The sequence below is a fragment of the Lygodium microphyllum genome, chromosome 10 (assembly GCF_053477565.2).
Source record: "Lygodium microphyllum isolate KBCC chromosome 10, Lygodium_microphyllum_v1.1.10, whole genome shotgun sequence".
NCBI lineage: Eukaryota > Viridiplantae > Streptophyta > Polypodiopsida > Schizaeales > Lygodiaceae > Lygodium > Lygodium microphyllum.
The window spans coordinates 11,858,248-11,879,788 of record NC_141144.1 but is presented as its reverse complement, the minus strand read 5'-3'; the positions used below and the strand labels follow the sequence as shown (position 1 = coordinate 11,879,788).

The following is a 21,541-nucleotide window of genomic DNA, read 5'->3' as shown; positions in this document are numbered from 1 at the left end:
TAAGCTCTCTACAACTCAAATCTAGTCTTACAATTGTTTTCTTCATGAACGAATGAGTGGTAGATCAAATAGTGGAAGATGGATATAGCTAGGTGACAAATAGCGTACCAACACAATTGAGACTCGTGAATCAATAAGAGCTCCACCGAAGTCTCACCATTGAGCCAAAAGCCCAAGCTTCAAACGAAACTGGATTTAAACCGTGTGAATTGGCAAGGTATAGGAATAGAGAGTAGATTGTAAAAATCCATACTCAAAAATCCTAAGTATAAAATTGTGGACATTAACATACATTTGCTTTTGTTTTCTCACCTAGCAACGAATAGTCAACACTTCATACCAAGGCATTATAAAACTAGATAGTGTATCAACTTTGTTATGAATAACGTTTTTATCAATCATGAATTTCCATTGCATCGGGGCCTCATGAGACATGCCAAGAGACTACCTTCACTAGGAGATGAGGCAATGGGCTATCTTTGTCTTCGATCATTACAAAGGATGTATTTTAGTGCTCATTATTGTTTTCGAAAACAATTTCACTACTACATGTCCCATAAGTCATCGATATCTTGAAATGAAAATTTGCATTTACCAACCACCATGGCACTGTAACTATTGTATTTTTAGTGATCAACTATTCATTATATCATCAAGTAAAATATACAACAAAAATATATACCCCCACCCCAATTGTGAAGCCTTACTCTCGTAGAACAATGCTAACAAACACAAAAACAGTATACTTTTAACAATCTACTATTCATTCTCTCATTCACATGAGAGAGAGAGAGAGAGAGAGAGAGAGAGAGAATGGATGTAGCCCAATTGTTAAGATGAATGCATGTTTGAGCAAAAGACTCCCCCCCCCAACCCAAAAAAAAAAACACGCTAAGCATGGTCATTGGAAGAATGAAAAGTGAGAATTCATATTGGATCTAGGGTCTAAATGTAACAGCCATCATGCATGCTTTTGCATACTTTTTCCATCAAAACAAATAAAATTGTTTTACATCTATCAATGACTACTTAAAGATGTTACTTCGACATCTGCATTGGCATCATATGTAATATACACAGATTTCTATATAGTTTGAAGCCTAATCCATATAAATGAGAGAGAGACTTCAAAAAACTTGATTGTCGTAGGGTATTGAGCATCCAACCAAATTTAGCCACGGAGAAAGAGACAGGCCCCATCGTCCTTGTCTCTTTCATTTTATATGATGGACCAATCTTTGGCACATTTGGCAAACTCGCGACACTCGCACTTTTTACTCAACATCAAGCATCCGCAATCATGTAAGTCGCATTAGAGGATTGATATTATGGCAGATTACTTCCATGGTTCAGTACTCACAGAGGTGGCTGCTCCATGGCTGGAAATTGTTCACCTGACCCCTATTGTGGCCACTTCATGACCCTCCTCTCACCCTTGTAGCATTGAATTTTTGCTGCCTTTTGGCTTCCTCGGTATTTATTGCATGTCTATGATTCTGCTTGGCTAGTCTGAAGGCCCATAGTAAATATTTCACTTTATTAATTCAAACTTCACTGTCTGTGTGTGTGTGTGTGTGTGTGTGTGTGTGTGTGTGTGTGAGAGAGAGAGAGAGAGAACCCCTTTTACAAAAAAAAAAGAGAGCAAACCCCTACACTAAGCATGGTCATTTGGAAGAATGAAAAGTGAATTGATCTTAGGTTGGCAGGTTAGCATTCCAGCAGCTTATTGCTGGGCTATGCAAATATATATATATATATATATATATATATATAGGTGTGTGTGTGTGTGTGTGTGTGTGTGTGTGTGTGTGTGTGTGAGAGAGAGAGAGAGAGAACCCCTTTTACAAAAAAAAAAAGAGAGCAAACCCCTACACTAAGCATGGTCATTTGGAAGAATGAAAAGTGAATTGATCTTAGGTTGGCAGGTTAGCATTCCAGCAGCTTATTGCTGGGCTATGCAAATATATATATATATATATATATATATATATATATATATATATATATATATATATAGCAGTACGAGTTGACCAATGTGCTTGCCTGCAGGCAATCGTGTAGAAACTGCTGCAGAGTTTTTTTGCACAGCTGCACGCCTACTCTCACTTATAGAACATCAAATTATCGTGCTAACATATTTGCAGAATAAAATATGAGCCATCAACGTACATGGCAATTGAATTTGCTGTAAACCACACACAGCACTTCACAACGTCATGATGAAGTGTGAGTGACATGGAAAGAAAATTTCTGTCTAGAGACAGCAGTGTAGATAATTATAGCCATCGCCTCTTTATACTAAAACAAGCAAGGGCAGCAACTACAGCCCCTCCAAGATGACTACCAACAGAGACATCCCGAACACCCTAGCATTAGAAAAGATGGGAATTATTGATTGAAGAAGTCCAGTTTAAGTATGCACCCAAAGAGTAAAAATTCAATGGAAAAATCATTATTAGTCTCCTCTCCTGTATAATGGACTAACAACACAGCAAAAAATAATTTTCTATTGAGTGCTAGCACTCTCCAGCTAATGCCCTCCCATACAAAACCAAGATAATTGTGTGAAGGCACCAGCTTATGCAAGCATCTACTGCCAAACATTGCAAGTTTGTAAGATGACTCAAGAATATAAGGACTGTTGTATGAAGGATCAGGTTCACATACAGGCACTAACATATCCTGTTTGGTTGGATAAGACAGTGTGAACTAAGCAAAAAATCAAAATACTGACAGATAAGTGAAGACGAACAGAAGCTATGACCAGATACATTTTGTTGATATCTCACATGTAAAAAAGCAATCGATTACCTTACTTGCCGCCCAGAGATCTGATCCAATAATAATTGCTCCCTGCAAACGTTAAGAGCATTGAGCATTGAGCATTGAGATACAATACAAGATATGCGGATACCACGAAAAAACAAGTGAGAATTACCACTAATGCAGCAGGCATTGGTAAAAACATCAGAAAGAGAACTGGATGTCTCGGATAAAGGAAAATATGCAGAAGTGTGATGGCAGTGACTGCACCACTTGCACCCTAGAAAAATCACAGAGCTTAGCCTTTCCCATATCCAGACACAGCAGAATATTCTTTATACACCCCAGTAACTCCAAAATTAGCTAGTTGCTTGAGTTGAAGCGCACCAGTGCTTTAGGCATATACCATGTGTTATAGCGATGAGGAATGTTCTGTCACAAAAACAGAGCAAGTACCCAACTGAAACTCTCATTAAGCACTCACTACACTACTGCATATCTTAGATAGACATGGATATACATCTATGAAATTGTGCTGTAATTTAACCTTCAACCAGGGAAATACATATGCATAATAGAATATGTGGCCGAGGGCTCCACCAACAGCTCCAGCGAGGTAGCATTTCAAGAGGAAGCTCCCTCCAAATATCCTACCAATCTGAATGTTTGATGAAGCATTTTTTATTAGTTTAGGTTCAGTAATTTCTCAAAGTGTCAAATGTGGAGCATCATATTTCAAAGTTCTGAGAGAAACACTGGCCTCAGATCCAAAGAAGTACAGGCCAATCATGTTAGACAACAAGTGACCTGCATCTTTCTGACTGAACGCGCTTGTTATTATCGTATGCAAGCGGCCACTCCAAACAGAATCAGAAGATACCTTATCAGGTTAATCACAAAGAGGAGATTAAATTTCAATTCAGGGTAGCAAAAAAAGTTCAAAAACAGAGAGAACTGAAATCACGTATATAATCTCACACATCCTAACTTGCCAAATTACCAAATCATTTTATGCAGCAATTTACCAACTATTTTGTTATAAGTCATCAAATTTCCCACAGCTGATCCAACCCTAAGCCATTACAGAATATGCTTAAGGTAAGGCAATGACGGATAGTACCAGCAATGTGGTTTATTTGACCACTCTCCCTACACCTCTAACATGGCACATACAGAAGCTGAATGGGCATGCATTGAAAGAAGCAAGAGAAAATATAGGGAAATTATAAGGTGTACACACACTGGCACCTAAGATATGTATACATTTACAATGCAATAAACATTCAGATGTTGAGAAGACAGCCTCTATTTGCCTTACTGTCTTAAGATAGCTAACAAAAAACTTGTGTCTTACAGGCACTGTGCTGAATAATGTTGTTAGACTGCATCTTTAACTCTTAAGTGCCACAGTTCACCAATGGAGCACTGATCGAAGAAGCCGTCCGACCATGAACACTTAATACGAACTGTCCTCTAACTACTGAGGTCCAAGATTGCTGTGAGACAGTTGCCAAACTGCTCCATCATGGTTTTAAGCTGCTCCAATATGGCCTTTCACAGCTATCATGGCTGGAAGCATTGGCCACATGGCTGCTGCTGCTGAAAGTGCAGACCTGCAAATATAGGCTAAAAATTTACTTGGAGCTGCTCTACAATCACCAGGAAGCAGAAAATTCTGGTCATGGAACAGAAAACTGTCCAACACTGCAGATTTTGGTGGTCAAATATAGGTCAAAGCCACAAACACACTGCTGGAGAGTAGAAACACTGACCAAGATATGGTCAAACATGAGTCTCATTGGCAGGCATTAACACCTCCAAGCTACATAAAGAATATGCACCACAAGTGGGAACAGGTGCAACAGTTCTCTCATAAGGTTATGGCACAATAAAACAGCAAACTTTAGTTGTTCCTTCAGATACTTTTTGTTCCGATGTAGCATAAAATTTTGAGCCAGTTTAAGCAAGGACCTCAAAACCATGCTACGCAATTTGTTTATCCAAGCAGCCAGCTTGCATACCACTTAAAAGTATCCTCTGAGGGATTTTTAGCAGCATCACAACAGAATAATTTGACAAACACTAAGCAGGTGACCTGAGTGAATGTTAGGTGGGTAGCAAGCATGCTGGGAATGACTATCAGCAGCAAAAGGCTGCTCAAATCGGACCAATCAGAGTGGTCAGAATATTCCAGGCCCCTATTAAGCCAACCTCTCTTCGTCTTCAGGGATTAACAGTCTTAATTCACTTCCTTTGCAGCTGTTTACACCTACTCATACTAGACAGTGAGATCATACTTCGATGACTCAAGAGGTTCCAGGTCCAGGACTAGTGGCGGCTGAGTGACCATCTATCCTATAAAAGTTCCGTGGATACAAAATGTGGAAGTGTGCAGGACTGCATTATGGGCAGCAGTGCAGTGAGGATTCACTTTTGGCAGCCTTCACCCTTGTATTCATCATCACCATTGTGTTCTCAGGATTAGTGTCTTACTATTGATACGACAATTGACTCAGTAATTGGGTAAAGAAGAAAAGAGCCAAAAATCAACAAGTGAAGGTGATAAGAGAAAAATATTTTATGCTGTTTTTTGTATAAGGGCTGACAACATACAATAATGTTAGCTCCAAGTGCCCAAAAGCTACACCCACCCAGCATTTGTATCAATGGCCTCAAGCTTCACAGCCACTATTTGAAGCAAAAGGCTTAAGAGACAAACCATTCTATAAGAAGCTACGAGAGGCATCTCCAGTCCTTTGTTTTTCCTCAAAGAGAGGCAAAGGAATGCAGAGATAGAGATTTTGAGCACTATCATTAAGTGCAATCTCCCAATTCATTTGCTACAAGTAGATTGATGGAAGAAGATCTCAAAGCCATTGCCACAGTTGGTCCATGTGAGGGGTGATACAAGGTCACCTACAAAAACAGGCAAACCAAAAAGCTTGATCAAGAGAGGGAGAGAATCGACAAGTCTCTTGAGCCCGTGCGCATTGGATGGATAAAGTATGGCTGCTCCATACTTCTAATGAATAGAGTGGTAGGAAGAAATGAGGCATCATCAACATTTTAGTTTCTTCTTCTCTCAACTTATTCCAAGTGCCACCCTAGACAATCTCTTGCCTATTTATAGGCTACCTCTATCACTCATTCTTTACAGCTAATTCATTCAGTCCGTCACCTCTTCTCTCCAACCTCTCCTTGAGGAGGACATTGCGGCTCATGGTTCGTGGTTGTCTTCATCGTCTTCCTTGTGATATGGCACCCTTGTTCCCTTGTATCGCATTCACTCCATGATTCAAAACTTCATCATTCCATTCATCAGAGTTTCTTCTCTTCTCTTCTCTTCTCCATGTTTGCCAAGTTCACTCCATGTTTCTCCCCGCAAACCCTACTGTCTCGCTGGTAATGGCTGAAACTTAGCTCATGATGGCTCTTCCAACTCCTCACAATGTGTTTCCATCAAGAATGAATGATTCTCTCTCTCTCTAAGCCTTTGTTTTTGCTCTCCCACCCTACCTTTGGTAAAATTTAACAAGTGGTAACCTTTCAAAATGAATTTCTCGCATTAACCACATTATTATATTAATTTTCATCCTAAAATTAATGTAATTTAATATAATTATTATTTTAGTGCCCAGAAAAATAGTCTAACTAGACAACAATTCGATTGGCCACGCCACTTCATCTCCCGAGTGTACCTGTGCCATTTTTTACAATTAGATCGGTGTTAAGTACCATTAAACACCACATCTCTAGTGTCATCAACTGACACTTATAGCCAAATAAATGATGTAGGCCAATAACAGGCATCAAATACCACCTAGTATCTATTCGATATAGCTAACTGCAACTTTTGCCTTTGACATACACTGATTCCCTTGGGTCCCACACTCATTAATTTGCACTAATCTCAGTTGCACCTCACATATGCAACACTTACTTTAACATGTGATTAAAAATTAATCCACATGTTAAGTGAGGCTTTAAAAAATACATGTCCTCATGATAGCAAGGATCTCCAATTGCAACTTTCAAGAAAAAAAAAATTGCCTTGATGCGAGATCTGATCTTCATAATTGTAGCAATCTATCATGGCATTTTGTGTAGCCACATCTACATGATCACACCTTATTACCCCTGCCCCCTCCCCCCTCTCTCTCTCTCTCTCATTTTTTGTCTCATTACATTGATAGAAAAGAGTAACAACCGAAGCCAACCGCTAATAACAATATTATTATATGCAAATGACATTGTCCTCATTTCATATTCACCGAAGGGATTGCAACACCACCTAGATGCTTTGCACATTTTTTGTAGAGATAGAGACCCCCCCAAAACTATACTCTTCAATACTTTAGCAGCATGGGTGACTAGATCCATGTACCAATTCACATTTGGAGACATGATGGAGCACGTAAGGAGATATGTCTATCTGGGAGTCACCTTCTCTAGCCCACAATTTTCATTGAGAGGGGCATCAAAGACATGTCTCACACGAGGCTATGCATCACTAGGGGCCCTCAAGAGTCAATATGCTCAGATACAATTCCAGGAGTCTCGTACCTAACTATTTCACACCCTAGTTACACCTATACTACTATGCAATGGTATGGGATTGTAGCTTGTACATAGGAGTCTTAGCCAGCTTGTTGATCAAACGAGAAGAGAGAAAGATTATTATGATAGTTGGGATAGTATGGAGAGGCCATTGATCATAAAGATAGTAAGTATGATTAGGAGTAATCCCTCCACCCCACATCCCATTGTCAAAGTACAGTTGGAAGCAGCACCTATAGTCATAGAGGGACTCAGAAGTGACTTTTGGGCATAGATTATGGCAATTGTCGAATCATAGATACTCTAGATTGGCACTAGATTCATCTAGACAACTAGCAACAAAGGGTAAGAAGGACTCTTGGTTTTCACAAACGACTGTTTGGATGAGCGTACACGATTTAAATATTGACCATCTTCCACTTGTTGACTACATGCTTGATTGCCCTACACTTTCTCTCAATTGATCACAGCTGAACCAAGTGATTAGAGCCCATATCTTGAGGACTGAGACAACATAGGTATGGATCCACCCACCACTCCCTCTAGGATTGAGGATGGAGTTCTACTGTAGTCACTTCTTCTGTCTCTCTAATGATGGATTCACTATTCGGCCAGCATACATACACACCCATCTCTCCCATAGCATACGAACTACTATCAAACAGTTTTGCACCTCCTCTCATAGGCTACAAATGGAAACAGACAGAGGACAGATACTCCAGAAAAGGACAAGACTTGCTAGCTTTGTGGCTGAGCCTAAGACAAAGGAGTATTACATATGCAAATGTACGGTATACAATAACATACGAGAACGGTACCACTACCTCTCCTATGATGGTTTTGGACCTCTTCTTTGTGTTATAGACTACAAGGACCAGAGATGCCTAGGTCTTTACCTCCTGGAGCCCCAAAGGCACTGCACAGCACTACTACAAGACAAGAGGCTAGCTCACCTTGAGAGGCCCGTACAGAGAGAAGTGACAAATTTTTTTCACAGATCAAACCCTACTAACACTACTAACCTACTAGGACAGAGCTACCTCACAAGACACATTCCAATCTACTGCATGGAGTCACATTGGATAGAGTCGTTTCACTTCTCGAGCACAATGACCATCTACCATGACCACATCCAAGAAAGCCGCACCACAGCCGGATTAGAGCCATTATCACTAGATACCAAAGACTCACCACCAGCATATCAATGGAGTAATTAGGAACCACATCATAGCTAAGATCATGTGCACATCTTAAGATCTACTACAACGTACAATCTCCACCACTTAATAGTTTTGTCATATTAGGTTTTCCTTTCTTTCTACTAGCGGGACAAAAGATTAGACATTGTTCTACTCTAGCATAGTCCCATGGTACATTTATTCTTAGCCTTGTTTCATAGCCCACTTACTTATTTTAATGTTATATTAACCTTACTAATGAGATAACATTAGGCATGGACGTACTCTAGATTTTGTCTCATACACCACATTGGCCCTATGTAGATGTTTCTACATACACACACACACACACACACATACATATACATATACATATACATATACATATACATATACATATACATATACATATATGTGCATATACATATACATATACATATACATATATGTATATGTGCATATACATATACATATATGTATATGTGCATATATGTATATGTATATGTATATGTATATGTGTATGTGTATGTGTACATATACATATACATATATGTGCATATACATATGTATATATATATGCACATATATGTATATGTATATGTATATGTATATGTATATGTATATGTATATGTATATGTATATGTATATGTGTGTGTGTGTGTGTGGAGAGAGAGAGAGAGAGAGAGAGAGAGAGAGAGAGAGAGAGAGAGAGAGAGATGAAAACCTTTAACCACACATGCTCCTTGTCAAACATCTTAAAAAGTAAGACAATAGAAAAAAGATTGTGCAAACATGCATATACACAAAACAATGCTTGCAAAATCTTTGAGGAGGAGAGAAAGTTACAGTGAAGTGCTTTTCCATCAAACGAAAATCAAGAGATTGCCACATACAGTAAACTGCAATGTTCGTCCCTATTAAAGTCCAAAGGATGCCTTTTGGGGTAAGAAAATTGCTCCCCCTACAAAATTCATGAGTAAAATCAGAAATCAATGAATTAGATACCCATGCCATATGGACCAAAGTAAAATCTTATAGATCAACATCAATCAACAATAAAATTTGGAAGTCTCTTAAAAATGACACATGATTAAAACATCTTTGACAAAGATTTCATTTGCAACTAGCCATATTGTTCAAGAATCAAACATAATCATTTGATATGAGCTAACCTAGCTAGAAGGAATCACTTATAAGAATGAGTTCATATTTCACCAAAAACAACAATTGTTTTAGAAAATATGTGGTTAAACCATTCTAACTTTGTCCAAGTGCTTTTTGCCTTTAAAGGGCATACAACATTAAAGTATAGTCCATCCTAAATATTCAAACACAATCCTACTTGAATCATATCTCTCTTCCATGAAGAACATGTTTTGAGCATGCTAAATTTTCTAGATGGTTTGAAGAAGGTCCTCTATCTTCACTTTAAAAACATGACCCTAGGGCCTTCGTGGGCCTTGCCACCCATCCGAATGCAAATGAGCTAGAGGGTTGCCTTTACTAAGGGGGGGTTACTTCCAACGAGGTAGTGGTTTGAGCGTGTTGTTCCACTTTTCTTTTCTTTTTTTCTTTTTTCTTTTTTGGGGCATTGGTTCTTGGGTTGAGCTAGGTGCTCTCGGCCTTAGATTAACACTCAACGTCCAAATGGCTGACTTTCTGAAATTTTTAACAATATCTTTCTATAGTTTGCCAACCCAATTTCCATTCTAACTAGGTATCTCTCTATTCTTCACTAGTTTTTTTTAGTTTACTCATCGTTCTTGCATTTTCCTTGCTCCCCTTTTGATGAGTGGAAACAAGGGTCCCCTCTAAAGATGGCAACGAGGATTTCTTATGAAATTGATCAAATATCTTGCAATCTACAATAATTGACATTCAAACTCATAAAATGTAGGCATTTCCAACTATGAAATAGTTTGTTTCTTGAAATCAAATTACTTTGGAGGCAACTTATTAGTAGCATGACTTGGTCATCATCAAACTTGGGAGGTTTGATAGTGACAAACTCGGCAAGCAATCACTGATATTCAACCATTTCGAATTTTAAAACATCCCAATCAATGATTTTGAACTCTTGAGACTCATAGTCAAGGTTGATACTATAATCTAATAGAGTTAACAAAGAATTGGTGGAGCAATAAACACGTGTATCTTGGACCATTCTTTATGAAAGTGGATTGATTGGATATGGCATTGTCTCCATGTTGTTTATCCTCTTTGGACTAGGAGTTATGAATCCTCGTTAGCTTTAAACTTGGATTGCTTTGAAGTCCCTTTGGACTGTAGACTTGGTCATTTAGATGGTATGCTAAAGATATCTAAGAAATATTACGAGGGTTTCGAGATGGAGGAGTACTAGGTCCTACTTCCTTTGACTATCTTAGTCACCTCCATCTCATGATCTCTAAGGTCTCTTCTCAAGATATAGAACAATAATCTTTCTCTTCAAGATATTTCATTGCACTTCTAAATGGAGAGTCGGGGTACGACTCCCTCAAAACATGCAATAATGGGAATATAAATGTCAAGGAGATAGGCTTTAAATGAGACTACTTTGGTCAAGATAGCTAAGACATCTCAAATACTATTCTCACATGTTCTTGAATGGCAAGCTTTCTTGATCGAGGCTCGAGTATTAGTCCAAAAACCCATTTGTAATACCATGTAAAGAATGCTAGGGTAAACATTTATCAAACTTGTGATAGATCCCAAAACACGGCAGCTATAACAACATCAGTTCACCAATAGTAACAAAGTCGTGAGCAACAAAGGAGGGAGTGAAATGCAATCCTATGAATCGCAAGATATCATGTGAAACCAGCCTTCTTTCTCAAATAGGGTGGTAATGACGTGATTAATCAACAATTACAGCAAGCATAAGATTCAAATAAACTAAAGATGCAAATGTTACCACTTAATCTTGGACAATGGACAACTTGCAGAGTGTGACGTCAATCAAAGACGGATCCCAAGGCTATGACCACCAGTCGGAGTGTAGGACTGCTGAATAGTGAAAGGCAGCAGGCTGGTTACCAAAACTCAACAGTCTGGAGGCTAGAAACTAGTAAACGCAGCAATGTACCACCAATCAAAAACTGGAAACTATACAGTCTGTTGTAAACAGCAAGCTGAAACAGTGTCTGATGTGGCTAGCAACGACTGGATGATCAGATCCCAGCAGATGATGATGTCGCCAACAACTGACATCAGCATGGATGATTGCACGTGGAGTGAGAAACCTGCACAAACGGAATGAGGCTGAAGGGGGGCAGCCTGTCTATTTATAGATGTGGAAGGTCGCTCCAAAAATTAGGGTTTCCACTAAACTCTCTCAAACCGCTCCCCGTTTTAGGGTTTTTACTCTAAAAGAGCATTTCTTAGTGTGTTTTGAGACTGTTTAAGAGGCTAATCATCAAGTAATGCATATTTTAGCTCAACACCCCCTCTCAGGCCCAAAACTGAGCCAAAAGGTTAGGCCAACCATGGTGATGTTTATTGACCCCAAGGCGTCCCACCCCAAAGCAACCAAGGCATCAGACAATGGGTGCGCGTCAACTCCCTAGTGGCCTACCAAGACTACAAAGGCGATGGCTATCTTACCAAGGGAATCCAAGTAGCCACCCCAGAGAGGACAGGGCATCGGACAAAGGGTGCACCTCGACTACCCAATGGCCTACCAAGCCCTACAAAGGCGGATGGAACTACATTGAACTTTTTTTTTTAATAAGTGAGGTAAATTTTATGGGATGCGGGCGATTGAGTAATAGTGACCCAGAAGATGGGAGTAGGGAGGGTACACCCAACGCATCACAAAACAATACAAGCTAACCCATCCACTCAGGGAGGTGATGACGAGGAAAAATAAGTGATGAGGTATCATGTGATGAAGGAGGATGGTGGTGTGGTAACAACAACTGCTGGTGAAAACAACTTAGGATCCGTTCAAGTGGTGCTCTGCACAATGAGATGCAAAGTATGCTACATGCGAAATAATACTCATGCAGTAGGTGCCACTTGGATAGTGTCCCTCAAAGGGAAATTGTTCACTTCCCCAAGCGCCCTAGAACAAAGATGATGAAATCATGCAATGCAAAGGGTAAGGTACAACAAGGGGGAGAAGCCAATGGCGAAGACAAAATGTTGAAGGCTGTAGAATACCAAGAAGGGTAGGAACCCCCTCTCAACCTGGATGTAGATGTCGAAAAAGGAAGAGGAGCCTGATGTCGGTCTTTGGATGGTGCCAACTTCCAAGAACCATAAGAAATGAAAGAAGAGGAAGTGGATGAAGTGGATGAAGCACCCTACTAGAAAAGCAAGGTAGAAGGCACTGCCAGTATAGCATCGAGAGAGATGCTGCATGATGTGCCTCAAGAGGGGAAACCGCCATGCTGGAAGAAGAGCAAGCACTCCTAGGATGATGAAACCATGAAAGGAACAGTGCGCATCCCCACGTCTCTAGCCCAAGTAGGACCAAAGCAATCTGCAAGTTAGCCCTACATTAAAAGACAAAACCCTACAAAAGAGATGAGAATCCGCAAACACAGAGATTAGTGGTGAGATGCTCCAAAGCAAAACATAACAAAACGAAAATCTAACTCAAAATAAATGCAATGAATGTGCATATGTGAGTAAATGCAACGGAAGACAAAAGAATGAAAAAGCTAAGGACAATGAATCCTATGGGCTCGACTCTAAGAGTGGGAAAAATATATGCTAGACTACCTAGGATATCCAAAAGGACCTAGAGATATACTAGTCTAAGAATGTGGCCACCATCGCATACGTCCAGTAGCATAGTTGTTTTCAGACGCGTCTGAAATGAATTTCAGACGTCTGTAAAAGTCTGAAAAACAGACGTCTGAAAACCCCATATCAGACTTGACGTTTTTTTTAATTAAAAAATGTTGACGACTTTACACAAAAGCATACAGAATGTGGTCGCCTTTATCTGCCGACTCTTTCCCTGGATCCAGGCAGTCTGAAACACACACTCCTGAGGAATCGTGACTGAAAACGACTGAACTCAGCCTGAGGAACTCCACAAACTGTGGGAAACACAGCTCTCTACTTGGAAATACTGCTGCCCCAAACTTTTTGATCATCATGTAAGATCTCTCTCTCTCTCTCTCTCTCTCTCTCTCTCTCTCTCTCTCTCTCTCTCTCTCTCAGGCTTTCATACTCATTTCATACTTTCATATGCGTTTGTGTTTGACGTTTGATTCACGTATGGAAAACTATGTCCAGTAGCAAGGCTCTGCCAAGGGAACGCCTGACGAGGTGGGGAAAAAGGTGAGATAGATGCATGAAGTGCAATGGGATCTGAACCTGTAGACCAATCAGCCAGTCCCTCAAGGTAGTGAAAGAGATGGACTACTAATGCTGTACTCGAGCCACATGTCCAACAACAATAGGAGGTGCTAAAGGAGCAGATGAAGCACGACCGGAAGGAGTAGCTCCACTGGAATGTGCAGTCGCAATGGTCTGCAGAGGCTTTTAAGGTGAAAGACGGAATCGGTCTATCACTCACATAAAGCAATAGTTCCTTCAATTAACACCTAGTCTTTACACACACACACACACACACACACACACACACACGTAAGCAGAGACCTCACTCCCTCGCTCAACACCAGATTGGCCTCGAAGACCGGTGCCCCTCTCGGTATTTCTTTATCAATTAAAAGATGGAAAATTACAAAAATGATAATGTTCCAAAATACATAACCTGTGAACAATTAGTTTTCATCTCTTCTTAGTAAATCCCAGCTGCATAAGAACAGTACAGCATGTCCAAATCAACATCCCTTTTAGGAAAACATTTTCTGTGACCAAAACTCAATGATTCCTATGCAGAATTACAGTCTGAAAATCTCTGAATTCACTGTTCTTACTGTTCAGTATGTCCAGAATTCATTGTTCTTACTGTTCAGCATGTGACCAAAACTCAATGATTTGCGTACAGAATTACAGTCTGCAGATCTCTAAATTCACTGTTCTTACTGTCCAACATGTGACCAAACTCAATGATTCGCGTGCAGAATTACAATCTACAGATCTCTAAATTCATTGTTCTTACTGTCCAGCATGTCCTGCATTTTCTATGACCAATACTCAATGATTCATGTGCAGAATTTCAGAGAAAACACAGAATTGTACCTTCGATGGAATCAACCCATCATGCGAAGCATTTCCTCTGAGAATAGAGAGAGTTTTGATCAAAAGGAGCAAGCTCTACCTTCGTACTTGGGTCAAAGGCGTAGAAGTACTCTCCATGGCTGTTTTTTTTTTTTTTTTGCAGCAATCTGCCCTCAGCTCCTCAAAACTTCATTCTTCCATCTGCTCCTAAGCCTATTACGTTTTTTTTAATGCTCTCTCTCTCTCTTTTGGGAATTTGTGCCACATGGCATACATATAACAATTTTCCCATATAAACCTTCTAGTCTAAAATTCTCCATGATTGGTGCAAAATTCGACCTCAGCACCAACTAGAAAATTAATCCTCGTGCAAAAATGAAGATAATGACCCGAATAGATACTGGGGTCCAAAAATAGTAACTCCCTAAATTTTAGGGATGGCGACCCCTACATTCCTCAAGTTGTTCTAAGCAACTTTTATCATTGTGACCACATCAAAAAGTGTAATGTGGCTCAGTTACGATGACTTTTATTCCGTGAGCATTCTCACATGTGCATCTTCTGTCTTGGCCAAGGCTCATTGTCCTGCACCATCTCCAGTGGCTAAGGACACAGTCCCAAACCACTGGCATTCTATTCTTCACTGCCCATTCAGTATGGAACCGGTCCTAAGGCTCTTACAAACCATGGCTACCTCTTCTAGCCATGCAAAGATCCCGGCTTATTCCAAGAGAACTCTGGGGATAAGAAGCAACAGCAACAAAATATAAGAAAAATAAAATATTTATATAAGTAAATAAGAAAAGCAACTGTAAAAAGTATCACCACCTGGTGACATATCCCCCTCTTGAAAGAAGCAAGCGACCTCGATTGCATGCCACACATGCTAACAAATGACACAGGGAGATAACAAGATTCTCCATGTTATTAGTGTCGTCGCATGTATCACTTGCTAACAGACGACACGGGGCGATGGTAGGAATTTCCCCACTACCATTTGTGTCATTGCAAGTTCAAGTCTCACATAGATGGAGGATTACATCCTGTATCCAACTATGATTACTAGAAGCCTTTCTAATATACATGTTTCTGGATGCAACACAAGGCGATAGCACGTATACACAACTATTAGTGTCACAACATGCATATTCATTCAACTGAAGTGTCATAAATACAACTTCAAAGCACTGAGATTTCATTCAATGATACACGTGTTAATGCTAAATGTAAACCATACATTGTGCATTATTCAATGAGATGAAGTATTCAACTGTACAATAGAGAATGTACATTGCTTCAAAAAGCATTCTAAGTCACTGTAGATTCCAGTAAGAAAGCTTCTCGGTAAAGTTGCAATAACTGAGGCGAATCTACCAATTCAACCTCTTCCATCCATCTGGCATCCATTGGTGAATAGTTCTTGAACTTCACCAAAAATCTTCTTATAACTCTACCTTTCACTTTCCTATCCTTATGTGCCAGGATCTGCTCAGGAACTAGAATCTCATCTGATTCCTCTACTTCAAGCTATTCCTCTTAAACCATATCTTCTAGCACTTCACTAATAAAAGGCCTCAGTAGACTCACATGGAATGCATTATGAATTTTCCAATTCTCTGGCAATTTCAGCCTATATACTACATCATTGATCTTCTCTGAGACTTGAAAAGGGCCATAGTAACACATACTCAGCTTTGGAAACAAACATTCCTTGCCCTTCTATTTTCTCAAGCATGCCTTTTCAAAACGTAATAAGACCCAATCATCCTTTTTGAAGAAGAGCTCCCGACGATGACTATCAGCAGCTCTTTTTTGTTTAGCTTGTGACTTTTCTAGGGCATACTTGACCTTTTTCTATGCTTCTTCCCAATCTTTTACATAATGATCTACTTCAAAGATGTTATCTTTTGTCTGCAAAATGGGAGGCAATTTCTTTCCACCTTCCACAATCTCAAAAGATGCTTTGCCGGTAGATCAATGCAGTGCATTATTGTATACATACTCAACCTGAAACCAACCTTCCTCCTCGGATAAGGTGGTAAATCCTTGATTACAACTTAATTACATCAGCAAACAATAAATGCAAATCTGAAAATACAAATTTACCTTCTTATCTTGGACAATACACGCCCGATTCGCCCCAAAATTAACGCCACTTTCGGTATTTCTTTAGCTTTAATGAAGAAAAAGTTAACTTATAATGGGATTCTCCCAATCCCTTTCGGTTTCAACTCCCCTTGCTGTCCAAAGTGACCGGCAAGTCTTCAATCTATTTTGCCCCTTGATTCGGGCACTCAATTGGTCTTCACCCACTTCATAGGCAATGGAAATGCCCCAAATTCAATGGCTGGCTAGTCCTCCACCTGAATTCAGCTGAAATTCACCTTAAGCTTTGTTGAATCCAAGTCTTGGAGCTTCCATCAAAATATCCTGGCTGCCCCATCATAGCATGCACGCGTGGCTGTCCAAGATCCAGTTGTTTGCCTAGGTCATCCATTTGGCCATAAGTGTCAGTTGGTGACACTAGAGAAGTGGCATTGAATGATACCTAACGCCAATCTAATGGTCAAAGATGGCACAGAGACACTCGAGAAGGAAGTTGCCTAGCCAATTTAATTATTGGCCAGTCAAATTATTTTTCAAGGCACCGAAATAATTATTAGATTAATTTTCAGTATTTAAAGACTGAAAATTAATATTTAATTATAAAAAATGCTCGAAAAACCATTTGGGAAGGCTGCCACTTGTCAAAAATGACCATGCAAGACTGAAAAACGTCTTTAGAGGCTGGAGAGAAGCATTTTTATAAATTCAACCTGCAAGAGAGAGAGAGGAGAGGCTGCTGGTCTGATTTGCAGCCATTGGAGGACCTTCTCAGGCTGCCAAGGGCAGGAGAAGACCAATCAACAGCTGGAGACAACATCTTTACGCTATTAAGACAGGGCAACAACTGTAAATGACTGATTATCTTCAGTTCTTTGCATCTACAAGCTATTGTGCAGGGCACCAGCTGCATTTGACTGATTTTCAATCATTCTTCGCGACAAAACTCTGAATTTTCTCTCTCTACAGCTTTTCGTCTCATCTCCCAACCATTTCACAACCTTGCTCCGAAGATCTCAGCATTGGGACCCTTGGAGGCTAAGAAATTGCAAATTTCTTTGCTGTTGTAAATTAGGGTTTAGCAGCAACCTTGGGAAGCGTGTCACAAATTGGAAGCTCCAAGACTTGGATTCAACAAGGCTGAAGGTGAATTTCAGCTGAAATCAGGTGGAGGACTAGCCAACCATTGAATTTGGGGCATTTGCATTGTAGTAAGAACACAAACCCAAGAAGCTTCTAACATCATGGACAGTCTTCAAATCTGGCCATGTTCTAATTGCTTCAACCTTAGCAGGATCCATTCGGACACCATCCTTTGACACTATGTGCCCCAAGAACTGGATTTCTTCCAAGAAGAACTCACTCTTCTTGCCATTGATAAGCAACCTATTACTGCAAAGCTCATCAAAGACTGCTTTCAAGTGTTCTCTATGCTCCTGTTCATTCTTTGAAAAGACAATCATGTCATCAAAGAATGTACCAACAAACTGCCTGTATGGACGAAAAATCCTGTCCATCATTCGATTAAATGTAGCAGGAGCATTAGTAAGTCCAAATGGCATTACCAAGAACTCATAGAGACCAAACGTGGTTCTAAATGCAGTCTTATGCACATCCTCTTGCTTAATCCTAATCTGATGGTATCCACTCTTCAAATCTATCCTGCTGAAAATTGACACTCCTTCCAAACAGTCAAGGATGTCGTCAATCCTTGGAATGGGGAACCTGTTCTTGATGGTACTCTTGTTCAACGCTCGATAATCTATGCACATGCGCCAAGAGCCATCCTTCTTTTGCACTAAGAGCACTGGTGAGCAAAAAGGGAGATGAACTTGGCTGAATCAACCCTTTTTCTAACAGCTCGTTCACCTGGCTCAATATTTCTTTCTGTTGGGCTGCATTAACCCTATACGGAGGTCTATTTGGTGGGCTACTGCATGGCACCAAATCTATCGCATGATCCTCAGAAATCTCTGGTGGCAACTGTGATGGTAATGAGTCGGAAAAACAATCACTGAACTGAGACAAGAAAGCAGACCTGTCTCTATCTAGCACAGGAAAATTTGACTCATCATTATCCTTGACATCACGTGCAAAAATCAAGTACGCAGAAAGATGATTCTTTATTACAGATGTAATGGCAGAAGCCGATACAACAGGTACAAACTCTCCTTTAAGCTTCACATCAAGCACATGAGTCTTTCCCCTATGTTCCAAAGTCAGTGTCTTGTTAAAGGCATCCAACATGCCATGCTTTCTGAACATCCATGGCATTCCCAACAAGACATCACAGCCTTCAAGTGGCATGATATAAAATTCTTCTGCATCAACATAAGACTGTACATGAAGACGCAGCTTTCCAAGAATGGGTGTCACAGACTCTGAGTGACCAGGACATGCCAACCCTGCCTCTGCTGTGTAGCCCATCTCATCTGCTTTGATGCCCAAAGTAGAAGCCAACTCTGGTGAGATAAAGTTTGCCTTAGCTCCAGGATCAAAGAAAATAAGTACATGTTGATCCCTAACTTTACCCCAAGCTCTACAGAGCTCATTAGCATCCGAGTGTGGCTTGTCTCCCACCATAACTGGCACTAAACCTGCTGAAGGTTTGGGCTTCTTTCCTTTCCTGTCCTGTTTATCATCATCAGCTGATCTCTTATTCTTATCCGGATAGTTAGACGCAATATGACCGGTCTGCTCACAGATAAAGCATTTCCTCTCACCCATTAAAGCCTTTCTCTCTTCAAGCGACTTGCGAACAAAAGGTTTCTTCTGGTCCTTTGGCTGCTGTCCAAAAAACTTGGCTGGATTCTTCTTGAACTGCCAAGATTTACCTCTACTTTGAGAAATCTGAGAAACCTGTTTACTAAATGGCTTCTTTGCTGAAAATTTTTCAGATTTGTCCTGTTTAATGCTGCCCCCAAAACCACTTGACTGTCCCAACAATAATGCATTTCCTGTGATAGCATTCTCAATTAACTGAGTCAAAGTGGTGACCTTTGTCTTTGTACAATAATTCCGGAGTTCCTTGGGCAGCCCACAGCAATATTTCTCTATCTGCTCAGTCAATGGCACAACCCTGTAAGAAGTGACTGGAAGTAAAGCCTCCCAAAACTTCTTGTTATAGTCTTCCAGATCCTTGCATTTAGATGCATCCAAATTGTGCCAAGCTGACATAACATCGATCTCCAATTCATTGGTCAACCAAGCAGAAGCAAACACTTGCTTAAAGTAAGTCCAAGTGACAGGAGCCTATCCTTGCATCAACAGTGTACTCCACCACTGACTAGCATTGTCTTTAAGAAAAGTGGCAGCTTTCCGAACCTTAGAAGGCTTTGTAAAGTTCCCTCCTGCAAATGCGGCATCAAACTGCTGTAAGAAAGAGAGTGCCTTAGTCTTATCTTCAAACCCTCGAAAGATATCAAACTGTACGGCTGCACCCCCTTCCTTGTATGGCTTTGGCTTCTCATGGGCCATCAAGGGATCCATAGGATATGCCTGTAACATAGGAACACTAACAGATGGCATGGAAGTTGCCGGACCACTGACTACAGGGCTTGTAGACACAATACTTGCTTGCTGATTTTGATAACCAGCCATACCAAAAGTGCCCTGTGGCATGCCAAAACTGCCCTGAACTCCCTGAAATCCAGGCTACATGCCTATATTGCCATACATGGGGTTTGGCATAAAACCCTGTGTACCCCCAAACACTGTTCCTGGAACATAAATCTGGTTTCCAGGTGCATAACCAACCATACTCTGAAATACAGATCCACCTCCAAAGTACCTAGGATGTACAGAGGTCGGTGGGAAAACCTGTGGTAAAGCCTGAAAACTGTTTCCCTGTCCATTTAAACCAACATTTGGCTACTGTAAAGTGGCGAGCTGAACTGGCAATGCCTGTGTAACTAACGTTTCCGCCACCTGTTCCTGGACAGTCGGAACCAATCTTGGAGTCTCCATTGACTCCGCAAGCTGCCTTGGTGTTTCCACTGAATCTGCAGCATGCTTACCCTTATCCTGGACCTCTACTGGATCCAAAATCTTTGCAGATTGCCCAACTTGCTGTAAAGGAAGGGAAGGCTGCAAAAATGCCAAAAACCTTGTATTCTGCATCACCTGAGTAAACATACTCATAACAGCAACTAACTGAGTCTTGAAAATGTCTTCATCCATAGAAGAAGCCGTAAGAACTTGTGGCTCAACCGTAACAGGAGGAGTAACAAACTGTGGAGGTCTAGAAGACTCTCCCACCTCATGAACAACAGGAATCTCCTGTGATGAAGACGCTTCCTCTCTGGTGTCTTCCTTTCTATCAACCATAATGCACAATTCTGTGTCTTACACCCAAACAAACCCTGGCTCACTCTTTAGGGAAAAAGTGATTCGATCCCGGCAATGGAACCATGCAACCGGCCTGTTCACTGGGAAGGGCGGTAGTGTACAACCAAAATATATAAATGCTTTCACCCAATTAACAGTCGCCCACTTTACCTGAACTTAAAGACACAGAATCAAGAAGACATACAGGAAGCTAGAGTGCTCCTGTTGTGACATAGACACCCTGTTGGCCCCTAAGTTAGGCGCCCCTTGCGGTATTTCTTTATTTTTAAAAAGAGAAAGTACAATGGGTCTGGGTGAAATTTGACAGCATAACAGTACAATTACTGACCCAAATCAAGTTGTCCAGAAGGGGAAACTCTGCCCAAGACTGAATCTTCTGGTTGGAGTGCAGAATTGACCATTTCAGTCTGCTGTAATTACTAGTTCAGACCTGTTCTGAAACCTGTTTACAACAC

The 21,541-nt window shown here is 40.5% G+C and overlaps 2 protein-coding genes across 5 annotated transcripts in view; both read right to left on the bottom strand.

The window, feature by feature from the left end:
• Positions 1–916: 916 nt before the first annotated feature.
• LOC148029710 (RHOMBOID-like protein 12, mitochondrial) overlaps positions 917–21,541 on the bottom strand; it is a 28,763-nt gene continuing 8,138 nt past the window's right edge. The window contains exons 2-8 of one of the 4 annotated variants that reach the window (XM_087686017.1): positions 9,345–9,459; positions 3,524–3,643; positions 3,284–3,421; positions 3,151–3,195; positions 2,939–3,043; positions 2,812–2,853; positions 917–1,509 (exon numbers count right to left, since the gene is read on the bottom strand). In XM_087686017.1, coding sequence (XP_087542143.1) covers positions 1,489–1,509; positions 2,812–2,853; positions 2,939–3,043; positions 3,151–3,195; positions 3,284–3,421; positions 3,524–3,643; positions 9,345–9,459 — 586 coding nt within the window. In that variant the 3' untranslated portion in view covers positions 917–1,488. Of the gene's footprint in view, positions 1,510–1,742; positions 2,367–2,811; positions 2,854–2,938; positions 3,044–3,150; positions 3,196–3,283; positions 3,422–3,523; positions 3,644–9,344; positions 9,460–21,541 lie in introns of those variants that run through there. The other 3 variants (XM_087686014.1, XM_087686016.1, XM_087686015.1) reach the window with 3 other exon arrangements.
• On the bottom strand, positions 17,809–20,711 carry LOC148029711 (uncharacterized). Its single transcript, XM_087687117.1, has one exon. It carries the CDS (start codon positions 19,914–19,916, stop codon positions 18,444–18,446), a length of 1,473 nt encoding a protein of 490 aa, XP_087543243.1. The 5' UTR covers positions 19,917–20,711; the 3' UTR covers positions 17,809–18,443.